Source organism: Apis mellifera, linkage group LG14 (assembly GCF_003254395.2).
Source record: "Apis mellifera strain DH4 linkage group LG14, Amel_HAv3.1, whole genome shotgun sequence".
Taxonomy (NCBI): Eukaryota; Metazoa; Arthropoda; class Insecta; order Hymenoptera; family Apidae; genus Apis; species Apis mellifera.
The window spans coordinates 2,590,647-2,612,127 of record NC_037651.1 but is presented as its reverse complement, the minus strand read 5'-3'; the positions used below and the strand labels follow the sequence as shown (position 1 = coordinate 2,612,127).

Below are 21,481 nucleotides of genomic sequence, written 5' to 3'. Positions count from 1 at the left end.
GGAAGGAGGAGGAAAGAAGTTGGACGGAAAGAAGTATGAGTGAGAGGAGTTGCAAGAGGTTGAAGCGAGATGGAACGGTGTGGAATCGGGGAGGCAGGCCTCGGTTGGTTGGCAGAAGATCGCCAAGGTGCAGGCCCGAGGAAACGCGACGAAAGAAAGAAATAAGAGAGTCCAGAAGGCTGTTAGGTGGAAGAAATGGCGAGGAGCAGGAGAGCGGTGGATAAAAGGATATGGTAGGGCGTGGAAGCGGGAAGATGGTAGGGAAGAAGGTAGAGGAGGATGGACACGAGTGGCCGGCTAGTGAGAAGAAGAAGGAAAGGGCACAGGGAGCGACAGGTGCCCAATCGCCCACGTGGGTTCTCTCTTTACGGTGCTGCAGCGACGGTAGAAGGGTGAAGAAGACGACGATGACGACGACGAGGACGACGAGCCGGCTTCCTTGTAATGGTGAAGAAGCCGATACTCGTTCTATACACCAAGTGCACTCGCCACAGGATGAACATAGTGGGGCAAAGAGATCCATTGGCGTATACTGTTTGGCTACTTTGTTTCATCGACACGTTCTTATTTCTTTACGCCTGTTCCTTTGCGCGAGCAACGAGCGGTCGAAACTTGGCCGAACTTTGAGAAAAGGAAGGGAAAGAAGGGGGGAGGGGGGGATATAATTGTTAAAAATGGGAGGGGGAAGTGTCGTCAAACGATCCTGGGGGAACGGATCGGTAGGAGGGAAGGGATTATTAATGAGAACAGAATGCGAAAGAGAGATCTACGCCACTGAAAAAGTCTGCAGCGGGCCATGTACTGTGAGTGGGAAAAGAGGTAAAGAAGGGGAAGGGCTACCCATTCGGTAGCAAATGCTGGTAACCCGTCGCAAGGTCAAGATCAGTCGGTTAATCCTATCCAGTCAGCCGAGGCCCTTGCACCTTGGAGGACGAACGACCCTCACGCTCGCAACTGAAATTTTCACTTTGCGATCATCGCAAGCCGAGCTTGATTTGCTCTAATTTTCGAATTTGCTCGATTCTCACCTGGAGGGAATATACATATCGATAAATCGTGTTCCTCATCTAGATCTAAGCCGAGAGCGGACACGAAAACAACGTTCGATCGGGAACACAGGGACAGTTTCGAGTGCGCTCTTTATAGTGTGTCTTTTAATTGTACCAAAAAAATATTCAAGTGTATTTTTTTTTTCTCGTGGTGGCGAACATTTTTTTATTTAAGATCGTTATTATTCTTGTTTCTTTTATAAATCGATTCAGAAAGTTGTTTTTATTATCCTTTGATAGTCACTCTAGTTCTTATTTCTTTTTGAAAACGAAGTTTTTGGTTTGAGAATTTGTTGAAAAGAAAAAAAAAAACATCGACGTTTGGCCATTATCAGTTGATAAACGTTCGATAGAAAAGAATCGAGGATTTTCTCGTGTGGCCTGTTCAGAAAAGTGTTTATAACGGTGGAGACAACGATAGCTGTGATATCCCCAAAGCATCCCTTTTAGGGGGCCTCTGTTATGGAAACCTGTGTTCTGATACCCAAAGAATTTTCATTGGCACTTGCGAACGATCGATCAAACTATAAAGGCCTCTTCAAGAATGATTCAGGAAGTTTAGTTACGGACGTAAGAATATCCGTATGGTCCAACGTGCTTATTCCGGCGGGGACGTTGATCTACCCCTTTCAGGGATCCATCCGATTCGACAAAATCGACCTTTACTCCCTTTTAGATGACAATGATGTAAGTAATGCTTTTATTTTGCATCTTTGTCTATTTATTTTTGCAATTTTTCCATTAATTTTCTATTCATTTAAATATCTTATTTGATATCTTGAATATTCTTTTAGTTTAAGAAAAAATATATTCAATATTATTTTATAACATTTTGTAATTTTATTTTTAATTAATATATGATATTTCAATAATCTTTAATTAAATTGAGATTTGTAACTCGATGATTGAGAACATGTAGGTGGAAATTCCAATTTCATTTAGTTTTAGTTGTAGAAAGCACACTATCGATTTACAATTTATTTTAACGCTTGAACAGTTTCATAACAAGTTTCGTACATTTTTGATACTATCAATAAACTTTTTTGATAAAATAACCGATTAAGGATCAAGCTAAAACGTTTAATTTACAATTTTTTTCCATTCAATCAACATTATTGAAATTCATACCTTAATATTGTAATTATGAACGAAAATTACTGAGAGTATACAGGTGTATGTGATAAAATTAACCCATTAAGGGTCAACGTTGCGTTAAAGCAATTCGTGATTTCTTTTTTCGATCAATTTACGTTATTAAACATTATTTTTTAACATTTTTTTTAATAAGAGAGAACTCTAAAAGATTTACTTATGTCTTTTCATAAATTTAATATTTAATTTTATTTCATATGACAATGACATTATTATATTGCATAAAAATCAATTTTTTATCTTCATCATATAAAATATAATTCAAAATTTTAAAACATTTAATTAATAAATATATAAATAAAACAGATACTTTTATGATTATATGTATAATCATATATCAATTATTAGGTATCAATTAAGGGTGTTGAAAGGGTAGATAAGATATAGAATAAATTGAATGAAATATATTAATAATATATTTAAAACATATATCTTAGAAACATATATCTTTATTATAAATTCTAAATAAAATTTTAAAAGAAATTAATTTATTATAATTCACTATATACCATAAGTACATAAAATACATAACTCTATGAATAAAAATATAAATATCGATTACAAATAAAAAAATCTAAATTTTCTTAATTAAGTTTTAAATATTCTAAAACTGATATTTATTTTATAGCGCAAATTACACGTGAGGAAATATATTTACTAATTACATTTACATACCACAAATTATATCAATGTTCAATTACATATTTAATCTTTTGGCATCTAATATTAGAAATATAAATAAGTAGAAATAATGTATGTCTTTAATTAGATATTACAATTTCCATTAACATTTATGTAAAATTTGTCCAATTATTTTACTATATCTACTATTAAGTAAATCGTTGTTATTAAGTAAATGTTAATAATAATGCAATTTCTTTATTGGCTATAATATTAAAGTATTATGCATTCTGTATGTAAATATTTTATACATATAAAATATTATAAATATAATTAAAATAATAAAATGCAAATAAATGAAGGAATATAGGTATAATCATATTTCTATTTCAATAAAAGTTAATAATATAAAATTCATCTTCATGATTTTAGTAATGGCAAACAAAAGTGAGTAAAAGATGAATAAAAAGAGGAAAATGATCCATAAATGATTATGCCAAATATAAAAATGTGAAATGCATTGAATATTATATATAATATAAATAGTATACATAAACATGAATTATATTCAGAAACTAATATTCATATTTATAGTTAATTTATTTTTGTCCATTTAATTAACTAATGTTAGAAACTATAATACTAAGATTCATTTTATTATTATATTCTCTAAACAGGAAATTTACAATATCACATATTTATTCGATAGTAAATATTTTTATAAATTATTAATGTAATTTAAAATATATATCTTTTTAATGTTATATATAATCAATAATCTATTTTTTCTTTTATTTTTATTTTGATTATATATATATATATAATACTATTAAAAATGTTCGTAACTTTGTCTTTACATTTAATATAAAAAAAATCATATAGAATATTTACTTTACAGACAGTTACAATTACAGTTACAACAGTTCTAATGGTTATTTTTACAATATTTTAAAGCAAGTTTTTCATAACTGCGATTTATTTCAGATCAGACGCGAATATGGCTGCTACGATGAAGTCTTCTTTTCAAATTACAGCCTTAACAAGCGTCAGTGCAATTGGATAAGATTCCTTCGTATCGTTCAGTCTTATGACGAACAAGTAAACTTAATTGGTACCAAAGTGAAAGGTAAGCTAATACATGTTAAAAAAAATGGAATAAGTTATGAGAATTAAAATATTGCAGCAAATGATAGTGTACATCCGTTTCAATCCTGATAAATAAATATTTTTCATACAAATTACTAGCCTCGTAACTTTACTGTTTTAAAATGACTCCTTGAAATATTACTTGGTTAATTTTTAATATTTTAAAATTATTATCACGAATGACAATTTTTTTTATCTAATATTTCCTTTGAATAAATTTACTACGTTAATCATAATTATTATAAATTTCAATGCAAAATAATAATTACATTTTATCGAATACTTAATACTAAAAATCTAATTTAAAGAAATTTTTTTCCTTTCTTTTTCATTAATAACATTTCTTACATTTTTTCTGTTCATGTGGTGCAGGGGATCCGATCTTTGAAGTAATAAAAGATGTTCAACCGGATACAGAATTAGTAGCTTGGTTTCTTCCTACAGCAGAACAAGATTTCGTCTTTATACCACACGACATGTGTTCGAGGTCTGCTCTGTACAGATGCACGATTGACTCCATTTTAGATGGTGAGTTGTTTAAGATTATTTTAAATAATTATTACGAAAATCGATATAAAATTTTATAAGCGAATAAAATCTTAATATATACATATATTATGCGTAACTTAAAATTTTTAGCTTCAAGATATTTTAAAAATAATCAGTATTTATTAATTATTTAGTTCATATCTTTTTTTTCTTCTTTGAAAAAATTTTTATTCCTGCCTTAATATTTTTTTATGAGTTTGATACGTTTCACGACGTTGTCCATTATTTTAATCAAAAACTTTAATTCAAAAAAAATATTAAATCTAAATAATTCTGTATTTTTTGAAAATACAGAAAGAAATTAACATGCATAAGTTGTATCCAAGTGCTACAGAGAATCAAAAGACAACCACATAAAACATCTTCGTGCTACTTAGATTATTATTTCGAAGCAAATTACACTAATTGACCTTCTATCTTGAATTTCTCGACCCAATGATATAAGTTAGAAAATTCGATCAACAATCAACCTATTAAGAAACATTAATTTGCATAACACGTAAAATTGCTTCAATTTATCATTTAAAAAAAAAAAAAAAAAAAAAAGAAAGACTTATTCGAGCCACGTTTCGCATGTTCGAGTAAAATGAAAAAAAAAAAAAAAAAAGAAAAAAGAAAAAAAAAAAAGACCGAAAGCCGTAGCGGATGGCAAAGTTGCTGCGGGACCGTGCCGATTGAAATCTTGGCCGGGTGCAATCGCGTTAATCGGCGCAATCGCGAGCCAATCGAAAAAGAAAGGAAAGAAAGTTGGCTAACAAATCTGAAATGCAAATATAAGCCGGTATTTTTGTCGGCTGGATCACAAGGTGCTCGTTCGTTCGCTCATGATTCAAATGCGCAGACCCCCGCGCTTACCGGGGGATATAAAAGACAGTACAATGCCGGCGAACCTTCAATTCCGAAGAGGAGGGCTCGCCGACCGAAGAAGAGAATCGCAGAGGATAAAATGGGGGACGGTGTGGGGGATGGTTAAAGCCGCGATATTTGCTAGGAGATCTGGCCTTGAAAGAAACCGAGAAAATGGATAATATTATGTCGGATAAGATATCGTGTTGATGGTACACAATGGCGGATAAAAGAAGATTTAACGTTGTCATTTGTGTGCGCGAATAATTAATACGTTCAGTAGAATTTCTAGGATCCGTATTAATAAGGGAGACATAGATCGAATGTCAAATATAAGAAATGTTTAAAATGTTATATATGATGTTTCGAAAGAAAGATAATAAATTAAAATATAAACGAAAAAGGAATATTATTATATATAAAATAAATTAAAAGATTATGTATGCTTTTATAATATTAAGATAAAGATCGATATTTTTGAAAAAACAAATTATTAATAACAAAAATATAATTTTGTTTTTATATTTATATAGAATTATATGGATAATCATTTTTTAAAATAGATTTTAAATGTTGAAAAAAAATACAGATTGTTTTTTTAAATTCTTCATCTCTTATAATTAGAAATAAAACTGATTGACTCGATTTTCTGGAAAATTCTGGAAAATTTTAATATATTTTTCAGTAGTCAAATGATGGAGTTGATCAGTTTCTGCATGGCTGGTATAATAAAATTTTAAAAATAATATTTAATAACCAGATTTTGTGTTTAAGAATCCCCATTAGACTTATCCATGGCATTGCTCTCTCATCATTCGTCGTCAACTATCTCGCATCCCTATTACGAGGTGGATGAATACGAATCAACATCCGAGGAGTCCTCGTCATCGACGTTGTCCTTGACAGGAGATCATTTAGATTGCAGTATTTTAACGACAATTAAAAGAGGAGAGAGAGTTCTTTTGCCGTGTGAAGTTTGTGGGAAATCTTTCGACCGACCTTCTCTCCTGAAACGTCATATGAGAACGCACACAGGTGAGTGAAATATAATTATTTTCAATTGCTATTAAAATTGCTTTTTGCCTTATAATTTTTTTTAAAAAAAAGGAAAGATAATGAAAATTTTGATGAGCCCTAATTTTAATGCTTGAAATTTTAATCTTTAATTGCTATTAAGTATTTCAAACATAAGTTTGTCCTTATCTAATATATAATTCTAAATAATTCAATAACTTTTATTTTAAAAAATTAATTAATTTTGTAGTAGCTAGATCTTATTTTGTTTCTTAACTTTTGTAATGTATTTATAAATATAATAATATCTAATCTATCAAAATATTTCTCTCACATATATCTATCAGATTAGAAAGAGATTTAATTGATGAATCTTTTTTAAATAGGCGAAAGAAATTTTTAAGAAATTTTAAGATATTTCACACAATTTGAACTGTTGACCATTATTTCAAGTAATTTAATCTTATTGTTAAATTGAAGGAGAGAAACCGCATGTTTGTATGGTGTGCAACAAGGGTTTCTCAACATCGAGCTCGCTGAATACGCACAAACGAATCCATAGCGGTGAAAAACCTCATCAGTGTCTTGTTTGTGGTAAGAAGTTTACAGCCTCCTCCAATCTCTATTATCATCGTATGACTCATATCAAGGTAAGTTCCAAATACCTGAAAAATTCGTTAAAATACGATAAATTAATATATTGATTGAAACTCAGATCAAAATGAATTTATTGATCTAATATGATCTTGAAATTATTTTAAACTTGCTTAGATACATTGATTCGATCGAGCAAATTAATTTTCTAAATCTATAACTATTTTCCTGACATAGACTGATATATGAACCATTTCGTTACCTTCTCTATAATAAATTTCTTCTCAAATAGATTAAATAGATTAAAATTCGAAATACGTATATATATATATCATATTTTGTTCTCCTATGAGGATAATTTTCTTCTTCAAAAATAGATGATTTTCTTTTTTTAAAATTAATTATTCCTATTAAAAAAATTAATATTTTAATTGCTGAAGAAAACTTTCATATTAAACTGTCAATGAATTCTTATTAAACTCTGATCACAGAAATATCAACATCTGAGAAACGCAGTTAACTTAAAATTTATAGAATATAGAGAAGAAAAAGAGGAAGAAGAAAAAAAGGCAAATCGAGAATCGATGCATATCGAATCTCTCGAAGAAATTTATCTTTATTTTATCCTCGGTTATCCCAGTCGGGTGTAGATCTGGTAGCGATCGGGAAAATGCAGGAAACCGGTACGCGGAGCGGTAACGCGAGGCGCGAGTGGTAAAAGATCGGTCGAAGTTTTTATTTATCAGAGCGGAAACCCCCATATGAGTTTCTCTAATCCAGCGAAGTAATGATATCTCGGGAGCCATATAGGTTGCTCTTGCCATCAGCTACTGTAATTGGTCCATTACTCGCTACTGCTTGGAATGCAATCCAATTAGGGAGACGGAGAATATACCCAGAGGCAGCAGACTCTTCTGGTTCTCTCTTCGATCTTATGTTAACATCGCTTTCCAACTCTATCTCCCGTCTACCTTTTGCCCACAGTTACTTACACTATCTTCCCTGACATCTTTCTCCTTCGTCTTCCTACTGTCTTCCATCCACGTCCCTCTTCCATTCTATTCATTCTCGTGTGCCCGCTACAACTTTTACGCTCATCACATTTACCCTTGCTCGCCACCTTTTCATCGTGTTTTCGCGAGACCATGACGCGTTCTTTTATTCCCGTTCGACGAGCCGATTGAGCCGGGATAACGAATATTATCGACGATATATTTTGGTGTTCGAATATTTTTTCTTTCATTATATGGAATTGGGGGACATAGGTAGAAATAGGATAATCTGATATCGTGATGTTCCTTTATTCTTTCAAAGTTAACAGTTTTTAATTTCAATTTATACAATAATGAACAGCAATTAAAATTTTGTATATAAATTTCTTTGCAATCATTGCCGTTTATTATATCTCTATCTATCTATTACAATCGTTATTTCATTATTTTTATATCTGTATAACATTTCGTAAATTTTTACATATTTTCTGTAAGTTGATGAAATAAAAATAACTTTAGAATTTTATTTTTTTTTTTAATCAGTAATTTGTACTATAGAAGAAAGTTTCTAATTTTTGTGCTAATATCATTAAAAATAAATATATTAGTTTATTTGTGAATTTTTTCTTCGAGATATTTTGTAATATCGACAGATGTACTTTTCTTTTTTTCAAGATTTAAATATAAATATTATTATCAACGAACGCTTGCAAGTGATGAGTAAATAGTACATTAATATGAAAAATTGAATGGTACTTTTTTTTTAGATTTATACTTAACAAATATAATGGACTGCAATGCATTTTATTTTGAAAGCGTATTTTTATATAATAGAAATATATTTTTTTAAACAGATTATTTTATGCATAAAATCAACAAAGATTTCAAAAGATAAAATTTTTAAATTTATATCTGGAAAACAATGCAATTATATTTTATTCCCTATTATTAAAATTTGGACATCGAATTGTTTACTACTATAACAACAGATATTTAATATTAATATTAGCATTTACTTAGGCAGTAATTATTGAATATAATAATTTTTTTAAAAATAAAATATTTATAATTATACTATATAATAGCCATAACAACAATTACTTTTAATATGTTAAAAATAATAATTAAACGAAATAAAAATTTATTATAATTTTGAAATTACTTCGTTTTATAAAACATTTTAAAAAATAATGATCTGTTTCAATTTAAAACTCGCAGTAAAGAATGCTTTCACTCTTATGTTTCAGGAAAAACCACACAAATGTTCACAGTGCTCTAAATCTTTTCCAACACCGGGAGATCTTAAGAGTCATATGTACGTGCATAATGGGCTATGGCCATTTAGGTGCCATATTTGTAGCCGTGGTTTCAGTAAACCAACCAATCTTAAAAACCATATGTTACTACATCTTGGCAGATGTTCGAACAAGAAGATTGTCAAATCCATTTCAGATTATTGACCAACCGATAATGCCTCCTCAATAATTTAGAAAATCTATTGAGAAATCTAAATTTCGGAAAAATTTACAAAAAATAGAAATTAAAATTAAATCTCCCTATTTATATTGCTATTTGAAAAAACTCATGTAGAGTTTGACACGCAGTACAATTTGACTTACACTTTAATCTTGTTATTAACTCTTCAATTGCTCATTACATTCAGGTAAAATAGTATGTACGTATTGTTATTATGCCATATGATTCATGTCCGTTAACTTTATACCTTATTTAGTTCAATTAATTGAATGTTATTTTTATAAAATTTCTTTATTGCTCCTCGAAGTTAATTAATACTGTTTACAAAGTGTTACGTTAATTATTGTAGCGAATGAATCGTTATAAGATAGATCTATGTAGGTATGTAAGAGAAATCACATGAATTTTGAGTGAAATGTTTCTTCTTATAATATAAGAGATTCGAGAAATATACATTGAGGAATAATCTTAAATGCGTCGTTTTGTGTTTCTTGTACGCATATATTATTAATTAGGAAGATCTAAATGAAAATAGGAAAAAGTTATTCTTACATCGAATGTTTACGGATTCATGAATTTTCATCATTTGATTTCGTTTCATATCGATTTGATGAAAAGAAATAATTATTTTTCTTACTTGTCCCGGTTATATTTGTTTTCCAATTATGGTAAATGATTCTGTACATCTTCAATAAATTATGTAACGTTAAAATAAATTTTATCTTTTTAGATTTCATTATAACAGAAGAAAAATCAATATCTAAATGAATAAAATTAGTTCTTTTTCTTTTCATTTATCTTTGGTTCATATTTCATTTCTATCTTTTGTATTACAATTTATATACATTATTAATTATTTGTATTGCAGAAGAAAGAGATATAAATAATTAAAATGAAAACTTTATGAACTCAATGTATAAAGAAAAATATAATTTTTTAAAACATAAATCATAATAATTATAATTTTTATTTTTAATAATTTTTAATTTTAATTATATCTATAAAAAAAATCAAATATCCCTATTTTATAAAAAAAATCATAATATTTCTAAAATAAAAAATTATATTTATATATTTAATATATTAATATATTTTTTTTTAACAATGCTAGAATTTATCACTTTCATTCATTTAGATTTGATTTCCAATTTGAAACATACCATTTTCTTATAATATTTAGTCAATATACAAAATAATGCGAAAATATTTTTCTCCTAAGATATCAATAAACGGAACACAATTTGGAGATTCAGGTATAACTTTTGTGTATAGAATTTTTTCACAAGTGGATCATTTTCATTATTTACAACTACAAACTACAGATCCACCACTGATAAGACCAGCTTTTGTATCAGTGGGTACTTGTTTCTGGAAACAATCATCCAAAAATTGAGCCATTGATAAATAAAGATGACCTTTAACTCCTGCTAATGAATGACTCACATCTGGATATACCTAAAAGTGAATGATAATTTATATATTTAACAATAATAGATGTACATTTATTATAATATAATAATACATTTACAGTAATACATTTTTGAATATATCTTCGTAATAATATGTTTAATATGTATGATATGTTAAAATTGTTTAACAAATTACTACAATTATAAATTATATAATCCGTTAATACCTGTTGCCGAAAAAGAATGCCTTTTTTCGCAAGGTGACGCGCAAGTGCCATGGATTGTTGAAATTGGACGTTATCATCTGCAGTGCCATGCACTAAATAAAACATTTTATTTCGTAAATGTTCCACTTTATCGTATACATCTGATTCAGCATATCCTTTATAATTTGATACAACATCTGGTAAACCCATATATCTTTCAGCATATGCAGAATCTGTTTCAAAATTAAATCAATTAAAATAATTTAATTTTAATAAAATTATAAAAATTCAAACTAAAATGAAATTGGACTACATTGTACCATGAAGTTTCCATGAAACAACAGGAGCTACACTTATACCACATTCAAAAACATTTTGCTCAGGATGCGCCAGCGCAAGAGCAGCTACGAAACCCCCATAACTCCAACCCCAAACAGCGACTCGTTGCTTATCCACGAAATGTAATGAATCTCGCAAATATCTAGAAATTTTTAATAATTTTTAAACAATAAATATTAAAAATGATTCTACAGTAGAATTTATTATACTCACTCAGTCACTTCAAGTTGATCGGCAACTTCCACAGAGCCAAGTCTGTAATAAACTTCGTGAAGAAATTTGTAGCCTTGACCTCCGCTACCTCTACCATCAATTTGTGCAATAATCATATTTTTTCTACTAGCTAAATAAGTATTCCAATCAATCTTAAACATTTCTGTTACTAATTGTGACCCTGGTGCACCATATCTAAGAATACAAATATTTCAAAAGTTGTATTTTTTTCCAAAAATAATATTAATATTGTATCTAGAATAAATAATTTATAATAATTGAATATTATATTTAAAAATGTACTTACACTTGTACGATTAAAGGATATCGTGTGATTTCATCTTCTCTTAATCCTGGTGGTAAATACAATTTTACTTGTGCATTATATCCACCACTTATTTGAACAGGAAATGTTTTGACTTGAGGAAGTGCAAGTTTAGCAATTCGTTCCTAAAATAAATCTTTAATTCTATATACTATTTTTATATACTAATTTTATATACTATTTTTTATATTATAATTTTTATTATTTTATGCTATATAATGTATTCAAAGCATATAAAATTTTATTTTAACATAAAAGTTATTATAACTTACACGTAATAATGTATTATTCTGTAAGACATAGATAAGATGTGGCATTGGAAAATCAGTTTTATATAAAGTAACAGTCGGTATACCAGGTCCATAACATTCCAAAACGAAATAATCAGTACCAATAGGTGGAAAAATCGCATTGTGATATTGACAAGGTTGATCAGTAAATTCTGAAAATGAAAGAAATATATGTAAATATCATTGTGTTAAACATTATGTTAAACAATAATTAATTTTTCTGTAAAAAATATTTACTTGGTGCAGTATATGCTTTTGATTTCTGTTTTTTTGTAACATTTTCTTTTGGTTGTCCTTCAACTTTTACATTTTCTGTTTGTGTTTCATAATGATCACGTATATAATTATTGTCAGACGAGGAACTGTAATGACTAGATGAAGCTGTTCTATGTTCCTTTCGATATCCATCTGACATTTCCGTGCAAGTAACACAAAAAGCAGGATGTAGAGATGAACCCACATGTGGTAGCAATGAACTCACATAATAAAGATGTCTTTGTCCTGGTTGCATAGGTGGAATACCTATAAAATATCTATGTAAAAAAACTAGATTAGATTCAAAGAAAAATATTAAATGACATCATATTTAATCTTATTAAGAAATTAATATTTAGTAGATAATAAAATTTGTTACTCACATAGTATTATTAGGTTCATCCCATGCTACTATTTGTGCAACTTCAAATTTTCCATGAGTAAGTGGCACAACTAATTTTCGAGCAACATTCACCCAAACAATATGTTTGTAATAACCAGCTGGACCATCTTTAACTGGGCTTATAGCAATATAACTACTGCCATTTGCTGAAAAAATAGGTGATTCTGGAGGAGTATCTACCCAACCACGATCTTCAGCTATTATTCTTTGAATTTCCTGAAATGGTAAAAATTATTTCATACACATATTACAAATAATTTAAATAATTGAAACAATTGAAATATACCTGACAATGCCATAATGGACTCTTGCAATTGGTCACAACAGAAAGATTTTGTGCACGTGTCAACCATGTTATACAAACTTCTGTTGAAGATACCCACGAAGCCGTTGTAAAGTAATGTTCTCTGTTAATGAATATAAATAACAACAGTGTTTATAGCTAATATTATATGTACCAGTATAATAATTAATTTATTTTATATTAATACTTTTAACTGAAGCAATTTTTATGATATTCAATAGCAATTAAATCTATAAGAATGCAACTTAATGCTATTACTACCAATAGCAGATTATATCTATGCATAAACTTAATTATTTTATCTAATAAAATAATGAACGTTTTAATCTTAATTATTTTAATAGATAAGAAGAAAACATATAAAATTATTAATGATTATTTTAATGGCCTAAAATTCCCTGTTAATTAATTATTTTTTTAATTTTTAATAAAAAGAAAGCTATGTTATATTTTTAAAAATAGCAAAAAAAAGAAAGTAAATAAAAAAAATATCTATAATGCATATTAAAATAATTTGTAAATTAAAATCGCTAAAATTGTTTATGCTAAAATATGAAATAAAATATTTTCTACATCACATTATCGGAATTAAAATGAGATGATTTCTAAAATTAGTTTTTTAAAAACTTTTCAAATTATTAAATATATTAAATGCATAAAATATTTAATACTTGTAAATATTTTATAATAAATGTATAAAAAGTTCGTATATAAGAAATAAGAAATTCATAATAAGAAATATAATAAATAATTTTACATTTAAGAATTTTTATGTATTTAATGAAATCATGATTTGTTAAAAAAAAAATTTTAATTTTACTTCAAACTTTATCTAAAATTAAGTTACGTGAATTTAATTTTAATGTTTTTTAATTTTAAGAATATTTTCAAATTTGGCTGAAAAAAATTGATATCAATATTAAATCGATATTTTTCAAAGTAACATTTATCATCTATATTATAAATTAAAAGTAAATTCGCATTTAAAAAAAAAAGATCATGAAATTTACTTATGAATATTAAATTATTTATATAAAAATTACATATATTATTAAAAATTTATTTTTAAATTATACAATATTTTTAAAAACCAGCTCATTTTAAACCAAGAAGCTACTCCTCATGTATATCTTAAAGTATCTTGCCGAAAAATGATATGCTTTCTCTTTTGAAGTACCTTGGAAGTGTCACCATAGAAACATCTAAATGTTTCTTGTAAAAAACAACAAAGTGCAATCTCTATTCAAGATATTTTCAGTTTTGTTCATTCTTAATTTTTTTTTTTTTTTTTTTGTTAAGACGAATAATTATACCTAATGAGGAAAAATTAATAAGAGAAAATTTGTTCAAGCACTCCATATTCCAAATTTTATAAATAAACTCACACATGCTCGATGATAGGTGGCGGTTTCACTACCTTCGTATGAATGTTCTTTGGATCTGCCAAGTCTGCTACATACAGTCGTACTACAGGATTTGGTGTTCCTGGCTATAAAATGAAAATTAATATTATGTAATTTTAAATTCATTAATAATTATTATATAAAAAAAATATTTAAAATATTATATAATACAAATATCATACATATATAAAATATTACTAAACATAGAAATTTTCGAAGAATTAATTGATATTTGAATTATAAATATTTTAAAATTATTTAAGATATAATAAAATTAAATATAATTATTACCTTAGGATACCGTAAGGATCGTATATCAGGATACAACGCTTTATTTCCTTCTCCAAACCAAGATATGTGCATTTCCTCAACGAGAGAATCATTGAAAGAAGCATATAACATCATGTGGCCATCTGATGACATCCAAATAGCTTCTGCACGATGCAAAATTTCCTCTGTAAATTTATAAAAATTTATACGTAAAAATTTCTTATATATTTGTCAAAAATGTAAATTATTTCAATTATTTTACCTTCATATAACCAATCCGGTAAACCATTTGATAAAATACCAGGTATTGCTGTATCAGTAACGCGATATCCTGTATTACTTTTAGGACTTGTTATATAATAAATATCATAATCTTGAACCATAACCAGACCATGATCTCGTGGAGTCCATTGTGCCAATAAAAGATAAGGGTGAATTTCTTTTTCAGGATGTGGAGTCAATGCTATAGTTTCTCTGTAACAATAAAATAATTCTAATGATAAGTCTAATGATAAATTTAATAATAATAATAATTAATTTTATTAATAAAAATATAAAATTATTGTATTGAATTAAAATAATTGTTTAAATTTTATTTCACTAACCGTGTTTTTACGTCATAAATTGTATATTGTGCTAAATACGAGTATCGGAAGAGTTTCTTCACATTATGCGCAAGGAGCAAATAATTACGATCCGGTGACAATGAAAACTTGGCAGGATTCAGTGTCCTCTGTATGCAAAATACCTCTTAATGTTCTGTTTTGCTAAAAAGCCTAAGTGTAAATATATAAATATTCTCTAATAAATACAATTTTCTATGCCTTTACATAAAAAATTTATATATACATACCTATACTTAAAAAGTATATATTTTTCTTTATATTATATTATTTATTATATTAAAAATATTTAAATAATGAACTTAAACTTACAAAAGTTTCATTAGACATTAGACTGTAAGAAGTGATGTTTTTGGAAGAAACGTGCAATAGCGAAATTCCACCCCACACATCTCGATAGCAAATATGCTGCCTGCTTACCCATGATCCATTGAAGAAAAGGGGTGTTAATTCTCCAGAAAGTACCTGTAAAATAGATATTTATTTTATCAAAATATTTTTTAAATATTTATTTAGTTTATATTTAGTTATTGCTATAATAATAATAATTACAAAATTTATTATTTGAGAAAAATTGATAAATTTAATAATAATGATAAAAATTAAGAAATATTAAGAAATAAAATAAATTATCAAGAAATGAATAAAATATTAAATAAATAATTATATAAATATAACTTATATAAAATTATAAATAATTATGAACATTATGAACAATTAAGTGAAGGTTTCAATATAAACATGTGAAGAAACATTTAATATTATTTATTTATAAATTATAAATAAAAAATATAATGAATTTTGATAAAAGAAATATTTTTATGATTCGCAACAGAAATATGAGCAAAAATATGAAATAAAATAATTATCTATCTAGTTATTATTGGAGGAAATGGGTATAATTATAGGTCAAGAGATCTTAAGATTTTTCTTAGTCACAAAAGTCTAGGATCAAATTGATCGCGGCAAATGAAAAGTGAACAGATGAAAGAAACACTCATAAAAGCGAGCAGTATATATTTCAACAGAATATATTAATATTATAAAAAGAATTAAAAAGCTTATATGACCTTGGATTAGCTGAGTAGACATAAATAATAAAATTTGCATTTAATATTAGAATCTTGAATATGATAATTTCAATTGTTCTCGTTTTTTTTCTTGCTTATAATTCTGATAATCTTCAATTTTTTGATATAATGATTTTTTTTTAAATTATGTAATGTTTATAAAATTAATATAAATTAAAATATATATAAAATATAATTAAAATAAAATTATATTATAAATATAATATATTATATAAATAAATAAATATTATATAAAATTTGATATTTGAATTATAAGTACTTGTTAAAAAATTATAAAGTAGTCATCATTTTAATTTGTATTAATTATGGTAAAAATATTAAATAAATAAAATATTTGATACTTAATTTAATATATTTATTTTTCAATACATATAAAATAATAATAATGGAGAATTTGTTATGAGAATATAAAATATATTTATCATAGAATTAAATAGATAGATACATTAAAAAAACATAAGTCAAATGATTAATATCATGCAACAAAAATTTATTTATCTGAATTTCATATATTGAAATAAAATTCATCAATTATGCTTGATTAAGTGAATTTTACTTGATTTAATTTTTTTTTTCACTTAAAAAATTAAATTAAAAATTATAATGGAGAGAATAAATGAATTTCAGTTATTTGTTATATTGCCCGAATGATTAAATAGAGAATTTAATAGAATATAATAAATATAATAATATAATAGATATTATAATAAAAATAAATTGCATTTTTTACCTCAGAAAGTCTTATTCTAGCACCTCGTACTCTGGGGCCTTCATCTGGTGGTGTTAATAACGCAACTGATGTCACAATTAAAGTTAGAACAGCAACGATCACAAGCAGAGCTATCAATATCCCACGCCAATTCCTTTGATTTGGATTCGCTGACATTAGCTCCTATCACAAAGGTACTTACTAACGCCAAAGTCAAATAATTATATTTATATAGGTATATAAATTTTATAATTATTTTTATTTTATATTTTATTCTTTACCTTTTTATTTTATTTTTTTATGTTTTTTTAATTTTTACCCTTGTTTAGTTTATTTTCTATTTGATTAAGTTTTTTTTAATTTTAATAAATAATAATTGCACAAAAAATTAGAAATTTACAATAGAAATATTATTATATATTTTATGTATTTGATAATCATATTTTATAAATTATTATTAAAATATTTTTTAAATATTTTTTATTATCAAAATATAATTTAATAAATTTAATATTCAATAACAAAGAAATTTTAAATGTTAAAAATTAAATATATATTATAATATATATTTTAAATATATAATAATATATTTTATAATATATAATTATATATTTTGATAAAGAGTAATTTTAAATCTTAAAATTTTGAATGTCTTAAATTAATGTCTTAAATTTAAGAACAAATTTTCTTATAATATATTGAGTTATTCTAGAATATTTTTTTTAGAAAATCGAATTATTGATCGTTTTATATTTTATTATAGATACATTATATATTTCTTAAATACAAATAATATTATAAAATGAAAAATAAAAAATTTCTAATATATATAATATATAATAACATATGATATACAAGCCTTATGTTTGTTATAAAAAAATAATAACAATATTATATTTGTATATATGAACATCTTACATGAAAAATTATTTTATACATTATTTTACAAAAAAATCTAAAATTATAAAAATACTAAATAATCATTACAATATTGTTAAATATTGATATAAGAAATTTTAAAAATATAGCTATTGAAAAAAGTTAATAACTATTGAATAAAATTTATTGATTAATATAATTAATTTTAGATTATGTATATCAGTAGGTCAATGTTAATCTTCTTATAACTTTATTGTAAATTAATTTATATAAAAAGATAATTTTACATAAAATAATATAAAATGAATATTGTTAAATTATTAAATTAAAAAAAAAGATAAAATAAGATATAATGAAACATATTAAATTGATTTACATCAATATTTTTTTAAAACAAATGAACAAGAAATCGTTTTTATTATTAATGTCTCCTTTATAATAAATCATATTAATGTTATACTACTTACTTTACTTTATCGCTTTTCATCAATATATACTACTTTACTGTCGTATTTTCCATAAATATTTTTTTAATGAAATTATAATATTTTTAAATATATTATATTAGAAGTATCTCAAAGAATATATTAAATATTTAATCGTAACAAGAATCGGTTTTTTTTCTAAAACATAAATATAAATAATATTAAATAATATTAAATAAAATTAAATATATTAAATATTTATAAAAATTTAAATTTTAAAATATTGAATTAAATCTTCTTTTTTCAATTTTTCAATTTTTCAATTGGCCATTAATAAAAATTGTTACGTGTTATATATATTTATTAGAATATTAATTTATATCATTCATGTGATAATAAATAAATATTTCATTATATTATCAAATAAATTTATTACAATTTATTAAATTAAATTGAGTTAAAAATTAAATTAAATTATTATAAGTTCATATAGTAAATTATGGAATTATTTTTTTGAATTTATTTTTTTATATGAATAAATGTGGTAATGAAATATAATAATTTTAATTTTAATATTTCAGATTTTTCTATTATATTCGAAATATAAATAATATTTTTTTAATGTTTTTATAACTCTCTATTTAAATGATAAAATAAAATATATATAAAAAATATTTTTTTCTTATAATGAAAAAAGTTGATTGAATTGCAATTTTATGCAAAAACATTTCAAAATTACGATCAATAAATTCTTGCTCTATTTTATTTCATTATATAGTTATTAAAATATAATTTTTTTTTTGTAAGAAGCATAAAATTTATTCCTAATTTAAAAGTTTTGAGATAATAATAAGAAAAAAAAAATTTACATTATAAAGAAATATATATATATGTATATATATATACATATAAAAAACTTCGTATATATTTAATAATATTTAACGCTAAAAAACTATCATTCAAGACTATTTATTTATCATATCGTACATATTATGTCATAATTATTTATACTTTATATGTTACGTGTTTCATTTTGGCAATTGAATTTATATAAGCAAAGTTTATCAACACCAAAAAGATATTCCATTTTTTTCTTAAACAAAGAAAATGAAATTGAAAATATAACAGCAAATGCAAAAAATCGATTACTAATTACCTCGTCGTCGTAGATATTATCGTGATCTGCCATCGGTGAAAGAAAATGATGTCTTGATCCTTCTGTTGAATTAGAAAGACAAACAACAGAAGATCGTGCTAAAGTTTATCCCGTCCAAAACTACGACAAATGTTGTAGTCCCTTGTGCAACATGATACATATGCACGCACTAACATATACGTAAAAAAAAGAAAAACAAAGCAAAAAACGAGAAGAAACGAAGAATGAAGATAAATACAATATCTATGTAATAATAATGTGATACACTGCAATTCCTTGAGTTCCACCTCGCACCGTGCAAAATTTTTGGTACTGATAGGTATGGAGATTGTCCTCGTTGATGCTGGAAGAACGAAGCCTGCGCGATATTGATGTTGCGCGCTTCTATCCTTTTTTTTTTTAGTTCTCTATTTTAAATTAATTTCAGTATGAATGAAATTAAACTTTTGACATTAATAATTATCGATTTTTATGAAAATATTACATTAAGCATAATCAATTAAAAGCCATAAAAAATTCATTATTCAAATTTTAAATATATTTCAATATGTTTATTTTTAAGAATGAAATCCTATCAAATATCTGAACTGAATAATATTTTATGATAATTAATATAATATTATAACTATAATAACATGATAATTAATTAATATTAATTTAATTTTAATTATTACTAAATATAATTATGATCTAAATAATTCTAATAAATTCTTTTTTCATTTATATTTTTAACAATCAAAATCTTAAATTAAGAATTTTCATTTAAAAATTGATTAGATAACTTATTAATTATGATATTATAATAAATACATAATATATTTATTTTTAAATTTACATATAATATATATTTATTTTTATATTTATATATAAGCATATTAATAATTTTAAATTATAAGTAATAATAAGTATTCATAATAAACGTAAATATAAAAACATATTTTTACTTCAAGTTTCACAATTTTAGTGAAAATTAAATAATTAAAAATTGTGCATAATATCTCACAATAGTTTAAAATTACTATAATTAATAAAAAATTACTAAATATAATTAAAATTATTTTGTATATAAATTTATTTTATTGATTTCATTGATTATATATAATATTTTATATACATACAATATACTTTATATATTAATCTTATAAGAGAATTGTTTTAAGTGATAATTACATCTATCTACATTATTTGTTATAATAAATAATATTACACTATACAAATATGTTTATAAAGAAATATTAAAATTTTTATTATTATAAATAATTTTTATTTATTAATTAAATATTTATTATTATTATATAATTTATTTATTAAATACATTTAACAATAATAATTTCTTAAATATTTTTAAAATATAAAAATTTGCAGTATATATATATATATTATCATTTTTAATATTTTGCTATAATTTTATGTTTACAATATTATATTTTGTAAACATTAGTTACATAAATTCTTACGAATTTAATGATAAATTTTATTTCATGAAAAATACATTATATATAACAATTATATAATTTAATTAAATATATGCATAATTTAAAAAATATTAATTGAAAAGTATAATATATGTATAATACATATGTAATAATAAAACAAATTACTAATAATTTTTAAAGTGAAATGAATAAAATGAAATTTCGTATAGATTTTTACGAAAATCAAATATAATTAAAATCTCTGTACAAAAAAACAAAATTAAGTACAATTAAGTACATCACTACTAACCTCTACACACGTAAAAT

The 21,481-nt window shown here is 24.9% G+C and overlaps 2 protein-coding genes across 3 annotated transcripts; one reads left to right on the top strand and one right to left on the bottom strand.

The window, feature by feature from the left end:
* The first annotated feature begins 679 nt into the window (after positions 1 to 679).
* Positions 680 to 9,619, top strand: LOC100578920 (zinc finger protein 251). The gene is made up of 6 exons (XM_003249340.4): positions 680 to 1,736; positions 3,807 to 3,948; positions 4,341 to 4,496; positions 6,138 to 6,398; positions 6,858 to 7,027; positions 9,211 to 9,619. The coding sequence occupies exons 1-6, from the start codon at positions 1,512 to 1,514 to the stop codon at positions 9,421 to 9,423; spliced, it is 1,167 nt and encodes a 388-aa protein (XP_003249388.1). The 5' UTR covers positions 680 to 1,511; the 3' UTR covers positions 9,424 to 9,619.
* A 1,099-nt stretch (positions 9,620 to 10,718) lies between these two features.
* LOC552477 (dipeptidyl aminopeptidase-like protein 6) lies at positions 10,719 to 20,091 on the bottom strand. Of its 2 annotated transcripts, none has more exons than XM_624850.6 (16): positions 19,740 to 20,091; positions 17,301 to 17,462; positions 15,792 to 15,944; positions 15,462 to 15,589; positions 15,119 to 15,330; positions 14,878 to 15,041; positions 14,569 to 14,672; positions 13,166 to 13,286; positions 12,860 to 13,095; positions 12,459 to 12,754; positions 12,204 to 12,373; positions 11,914 to 12,056; positions 11,607 to 11,801; positions 11,375 to 11,535; positions 11,076 to 11,287; positions 10,719 to 10,894 (listed from the first exon to the last, which is right to left on the bottom strand). In XM_624850.6, exons 1-16 carry the CDS (start codon positions 19,770 to 19,772, stop codon positions 10,739 to 10,741), a joined length of 2,646 nt encoding a protein of 881 aa, XP_624853.3. In that variant the 5' UTR covers positions 19,773 to 20,091; the 3' UTR covers positions 10,719 to 10,738. The 2 variants fall into 2 exon arrangements, with proteins under 2 accessions (XP_624853.3, XP_016771905.1); XM_016916416.2 differs by having other exon boundaries at positions 17,301 to 17,459.
* Between the last annotated feature and the right edge of the window lie 1,390 nt (positions 20,092 to 21,481).

Excerpts from the sequence above, each read along its gene's own strand:
- LOC100578920 (XM_003249340.4), top strand. The coding sequence starts at position 1,512 with ATGGAAACCTGTGTTCTGATACCCAAAGAATTTTCATTGGCACTTGCG. Across the intron at positions 4,497-6,137 it reads GATTGACTCCATTTTAGATG|AATCCCCATTAGACTTATCC; the intron begins GTGAGTTGTTTA and ends TTTGTGTTTAAG. Across the intron at positions 6,399-6,857 it reads TCATATGAGAACGCACACAG|GAGAGAAACCGCATGTTTGT; the intron begins GTGAGTGAAATA and ends GTTAAATTGAAG.
- LOC552477 (XM_624850.6), bottom strand. The coding sequence starts at position 19,772 with ATGGCAGATCACGATAATATCTACGACGACGAG. Across the intron at positions 15,590-15,791 it reads TAATGTCTAATGAAACTTTT|AGGACACTGAATCCTGCCAA; the intron begins GTAAGTTTAAGT and ends TTTTGCATACAG. Across the intron at positions 11,288-11,374 it reads TGTTTCATGGAAACTTCATG|ATTCTGCATATGCTGAAAGA; the intron begins GTACAATGTAGT and ends ATTTTGAAACAG.